Source organism: Camarhynchus parvulus, chromosome 14, assembly GCF_901933205.1.
Source record: "Camarhynchus parvulus chromosome 14, STF_HiC, whole genome shotgun sequence".
NCBI lineage: Eukaryota > Metazoa > Chordata > Aves > Passeriformes > Thraupidae > Camarhynchus > Camarhynchus parvulus.
The window spans coordinates 8,633,566-8,639,212 of NC_044584.1; the positions used below are offsets into that span (position 1 = coordinate 8,633,566).

A 5,647-nucleotide genomic window follows, 5' to 3' on the forward strand; every position below is an offset into this window, starting at 1 on the left:
TTGAGTCTCTCTGTTTGAATTAACCACAAAAATAACCTGCTGAATTAAATGCTTTTCCATGGATCTCTGCTGCTCTCTACCGGTGCCTTAAAGGATTCCCAGCACAAAGTCTATGTGTTCCTCCTGTAATCAAGTTTTGGTAAAACTTTTAATGCAAAACAAATAAAATAAGTATTCATGAGGACCTTCAGGGATGTTACCCGAAGAGATAACCCACAGGTCAGGTAGCTATTGCTGTACCCATGGCCAGGATATTTGGGATGTGGTGAGGATGCTGGAAAAGGAGAGCTAAAACATGGGAATGAAAGTTTTGAATGTATTTTAGATGCAGCAATTGCAGGAGTCCGGGAGGTTGCAAGCTTCTGGGAATTGCCAGTTTTCAGGGCTTTGTATAAATTAGAATACAAAATTTTTTATTCATGAATACCACTATTTCAAAGGAAAAAAATAGCACTGTATTAATTAGGTATAATTAATAGAAACCAATGTTTGCACCTAGGTCAGGCACATTTGGTTTCACTCTGCTCACACAGATGTCTTTATTTTATCCCCCAGTACAGTTCCATTGGTCACCTGCCAATGCTCACTCGGTTAATGGCAAAGCCGTTTCCATGACCAAAACCAGCCTTGTTTTCATAGAATCACAGAATGGTTTGGGTTGGAAAGGACCTTAAAGATCATCTTTTTTCACCCTGTTGTGGGTGACACCTTCCACCATCCCAGGCTGCCCCAAGCCCTGGCCAACCTGGCCTTGGGCACTTTCAGGGATGGGACAACCTCAGCTGCTCTGGGCAACCTGTGCCAGGGCCTCAGCACCCTCATGGGGAACTCTGAGTCCTAACAGCCAATGTACATTTCTTCCCTTTAAGTTTAAAAGCATTCACCTTGTCCTAGCTCTGTCTGCCTATGTAAAAAGTTGCCTCTTTTACACTAGCCCCCTTTATAAGCCACTTTTATTAAGATGGGAGAGCACACTCGGGGTCTTACAGTGCGGCCTAACAAAACCCAGTACTGGGAGTGATCGTATCCCATGGGGAAATGGAGGGAAGAACAATATTCACAGCCCTTCTGTGTCCCCAGGGTCACCTGTCCCCTCACAGCCACAGATCCTGCCTGTGAGTCCTCCCCAACTCCCAGCGTGGAACGGGGAGAAACCGGGCGTGGAGACTGGACCAGGGAAAGGGGATCATCCTCCGAGAAAGGGATCATCCCTGGAGAAGGGGTTCATCTCTGGAGAAGGAGTTCATCCCCGGGGAAAGGAATCATCCCCGGAGAACGGGTTCATCCCCAGAGAAGGGGTTCATCCCCAAGAGAAGGGGTTCATCCCCAGAGAAGGGGTTCATCCCTGAGGGAAGGGGTTCATCCCCAGAGAAGGGGATCATCCCCGAAGAAAGGGGTTCATCGCCGCAGAAGGGACCGGATGCGGCAGCTCTGCCCGGGCCGGGCGAGGGACCGTGAGGACAGCGCGGGGGGGCCGGAGATGGCGCCTTGCCGCGGCGGGTAATGGCGGCGGCGCTGAGGGAAAGGGAGGGGACAGCCCGTGAGGGCAGCGGCTGCCCTGCGCCATCGCCCCCCGCCGGCTGCGGGCGGGAGAGAGGGAGGGATAGGAAGGGAAAGGAAAGGAAAAGAACGGCGCCGCTTCCGCCACGGCGGGGCGGGCCCGGGCGGAGAGCGGCGGCGCGGCGGGGCTGGCGAGGGTAGGGGCGGTGAGGGCCGCGGCCCGGCGGGATGGGGGTGGCTGTCTCCCTGACTCCATGTCTCTCTCAGAAAAAGCTTGGTGGAGCCGGGGTGGAAAGCAGGGCTGAGATTTCCACCTCGGTACCAGCTATCCGCGCTAGCGGGGCCCAGGTCGGAGGCAGCGGGGCCATGCGGGGGCAGTGATGCCATCGCTGGGGGGCTGCGAAGTCCCCCCCCCCAGTCAGCGGTGCGGGTTTGCACAGAAATTAACTTAACCGTGGGTATTCCAAGTTATGGGAAGGGTTCTGTCTTTTTGTAGCTCGTGGCGCATGTTTTTTTAATCTAATGTTGTCACACTGTTGTTGTTCTGTTCTTTTTCGGAAGCGATGGAAGTGAGTCCCATCGTGACGTCCAAGCAGCGAGAGGAGGTGGTGCACGGGGTGCCGACCGAGGTGGTGTGCACGGCCTTCTCCAACTCGGTGCTCGTGGTGGTCACACAGTACGGCAAGATGGGCACCATCGTCTACGTGGACCCCAACACCATCGGCGACAACGTGGGCAGGCCCTCGCTCACCACGAAGGTGCTGCTGGGCAAGGATGAGGTGAGGTGAGAGCGGATGCGAAGCGCAGAGGCAGCAAAGATAAGGGGGAAATGTGGTAGGTGGGGCTGTGCAAGTTGCCAGGGAGTTGATGAATCACAGCAGTTAAGCAGTGTTTGAATAGTGATAAGATTAATTTTAAAATGAGGAAAGAGGGGCTCATCAGAAAAGTATGTGCGCTCGTCTGCTCTTGGACATGAAAGTTTAACTAACCGTGAGTGGTTTGGCGATCTGTTGTTTTTATCCTACAGGATACGGATTGCTTCTGCGTGTTTATGGAAAGTTTGATAAAGCTCTGTTGATTTAAGGGTTGCAAGATTAAATATGCAGCCATTGATAACCTTTTTGGGTTTCTGTTCCAGTGAGTTTGTTTTCCTTTTCAGGTCTGTTTTCCCACCCCCATCCTCCCCTATCTATGCCAGCCCCATAATGGACTTTAGTTGCCCGCTCCCAAGTGTGCCTGCCAGCACCTTCCCTTGATAAAGTTTAATTTGTTTTGCTTCAACAAAATGAGGTTTTTATCGACCATTTCACAAAGCTAGAGAGAAAGCAGAAGCAAATGTGTTTCTAAAAGCATCAACTGGTCAAACATTAAAACAGAAAGTTACAGAGCTACAAGATTATGAGGCTTTCCATCAGGGTTGAAGCTATCATATATTACTTGCTTGCTTTAACTAGAAAAGCTATAGCAACACAAGTTCCTGATTCTATCCATGACTTCCCCTTGTGGAGTTCTTTCTCTTGAGCAATAGTCTTCCCTTTTTGGGAGATATTTTGCTTTCTCTGCTTTGATATCTGCAAATGCTGACCACCTCCATCCCAAGCTTATTTTGGGTTTTATTTGGAAATGGGAAGTGCTATGTTTACTTTGTTCCATTCTATTTTTAAATAATTTTAACTAACTGATCTAAAGTTCAAGAGAAGACTTTTGCTAGTTTGCTGCTTTCCTGCTTGTCACTGCTAACATCATTCTTTGGGATGTTGCACATTTCCAAACAGCAGCTAAAATCAAACAAACTCATCCTTCTGACAGACACACAGCTCTGGGTGTAAATAAACCCTAGGTAAGCTGGGTGGTTCAAAGCTGTGCTGGATGAAGTTGAGACTGGGCATGAGAAAACACCTCTTCACCAAGAGTGTGGTCAGGCACTGGAACAGGCTTGAGGTGGTTGATGCTCTGATCCTGTCAGTGTTTAAGAGCCATTTGGACAATCCCCTGAATAATGTTTTAACCTGAGCTGTGAGTTGGTCAGGCAGTTGGGCTAGATGTCATTGTAGGTGCCTTCCACGTGAAATAGTCAATGCTGTTCTGATCTATTCTTGTTCAAGAAAGCTCATGGAAAGGATTATATCCCTTTTTTGCCTCCTTCAGTCTCACTACTTATTTCTGCTTTTCATGATTCTATTAAAATAAAAAGCAACATGTCTGTAACACCAGGCATACAAAAACTTTGTATATAACACCATTTGGGGATCTCTAGGAATTACAAAAATAACAGGTTTTTTTCAGAGCTTGTCAGTGGAACATCCCCTCTTCAGAACAAGTTTTTAAACAAAAAAAACCTGTACTTGCAACCTTCTTTAGAAACCTGGCTGTGAAGGAAATAAAGGCATTTGGATCCACAGCATTTCATATCATTTAACACTGGTGCCGTAGTTCAGGTGGGAGGATTATGGAAGGAAAGATTCTCTGTATTGAGTTTCCAAGTTTCCCAGACAGTGCTGAACTCAATTCAAGTGCAGCTCCAGTAAAGTTGTTTCAGGGTGGTGTGGGTGGCTGGCGCACTCATGGGACCAAACTCTTCCCTTTTAAGCTGGTTAAGAAAGTGCTTTCTGAAGTTCCCTGTCCCATGGCTTGCCTTTGCTGACCATGTTGGAACTGCTCAGTCTGAGCCCAGGATCAACAGATTCTCCACGTCACTCAGGGCTCTTCCTCTCCTAACTCCTGCAGGAGGACTCTCCCATCTGTAGGAGTGTACATCTGTATCCCTTTGCTTTTCAGCCCCTCGTTCACGTTTGTGCCAAAAACCTGGTGGCATTTGTGTCGCAGGAAGCTGGGAACAAACCTGTTCTCCTCGCCATGGCTTTAAAGGACAAAACCGTGGAAGGAATACAGGCCCTACGAGAAGTGATCCGAAGTTGCCAAGTGTGGTGAAGTTGTGCCATCTGGATTCAAGGAAATGATCCTGAGCCCATGACTCATCACCACCTAGTTAAAAGGACTAGAAATGAAAATGATGGAATGTCTTTGTGGTGGTTTTGGACGTCCTGAGGAATTTCATGAATTTTTCTCTACTGTGTAGAACGTTTGTGGGTTTTATTACTGGGACAGGTTTGCAAGTCCATATAGACAGCGGTGAGATGACAGCAATTGTTTCAACATAGGAGAGAAGTGCTACTTTTATCATGTTGGGTGGGTCATTTATTTGGGAAAGGGCTCGGCTCTGCATATGTGTCCTGAGGAGCAGCAGATGCCAAGCTCTGTAGCTGTGCCATACCACAAAGGGGGAACACCCAGTGCAGAGGGAATAAAGGAAACATTGTCAAATCAAATTTTACCTGGTTTCTTTTTTGCTCTGTGAGAATCACGTCAATTGAAATACAAGCCTTGGTAAAAAATCAACAGTTGTATAATGGGAAAGGTTTTCTTGCCTTTTTTTAGGAAATGAGTCCTAGATGGCTGCTTTTGTCCTCATGTCCATTCTTTTCTGGATGTCATCTGAATTCATTTTCTACTTTCACTCTGATTTTAAAGAGAGGCAGATCATGATGCTCTGCAAATTTCATGAAAGCTGATGTCAGGGTGGAAGACAGGAACCCAAAATAGTGGTAAGAAAATAATCTCTGCCAATGGATTATGTGGTACCAACACATTGGAGAAACAGAACATCCATAGGCTGATCACCTGCAATGAGCATCTGTCTTAGGAGATGTGGGGACAGATGGTTTGAGGGGTTACACAGGGTTGTTTCTGCCAAGTCATTTACAAAAGGTGTCAGATTATGTTGTATGAGCTGATACAAAGATTAATAGCCAAACTTTTGCCTTTTGCTTGGAAAGCACATTTGTTTTTACCTCTTGTAATAAACACCAACAAGTAGTAAATTTTTAAGTGAGCTGTTACACACTTTTGTCACTTATGAACTTGACAGCACAGACGGAGGCCAGGTCTTGGATTCTGGGCAGGGAGGAGTTGTGCTAAGACCAGTTGGTACAGCAGAATCAGCTCAGAGCCTGTGCCTGCCCCACCATGGTGATCCAGCTGCCAGGTCATTCTGCTCCTAAAAAATCCCCTAGAAGTAGAAAAGCAGAAAATGGATTTTGAAAGGACTCTTTTCTCTGAAGTAAGAGTTATTTACAGCATTTAAAGG

At 47.1% G+C, this 5,647-nt stretch overlaps 1 protein-coding gene across 4 annotated transcripts; it reads left to right on the forward strand.

Annotated features, from left to right (window-relative positions):
- The first annotated feature begins 1,476 nt into the window (after positions 1-1,476).
- Positions 1,477-4,917, forward strand: PSMG3 (proteasome assembly chaperone 3). 4 transcript variants are annotated; one of them, XM_030958107.1, is made up of 3 exons: positions 1,477-1,500; positions 2,062-2,279; positions 4,279-4,917. In XM_030958107.1, exons 2-3 carry the CDS (start codon positions 2,064-2,066, stop codon positions 4,429-4,431), a joined length of 369 nt encoding a protein of 122 aa, XP_030813967.1. In that variant the 5' UTR covers positions 1,477-1,500; positions 2,062-2,063; the 3' UTR covers positions 4,432-4,917. The 4 variants fall into 4 exon arrangements, with proteins under 4 accessions (XP_030813967.1, XP_030813969.1, XP_030813965.1 ...); XM_030958109.1 differs by lacking the exon at positions 1,477-1,500 and adding an exon at positions 1,646-1,697 and having other exon boundaries at positions 2,062-2,284; XM_030958105.1 differs by lacking the exon at positions 1,477-1,500 and adding an exon at positions 1,646-1,697.
- The last annotated feature ends 730 nt before the right edge of the window (positions 4,918-5,647 follow it).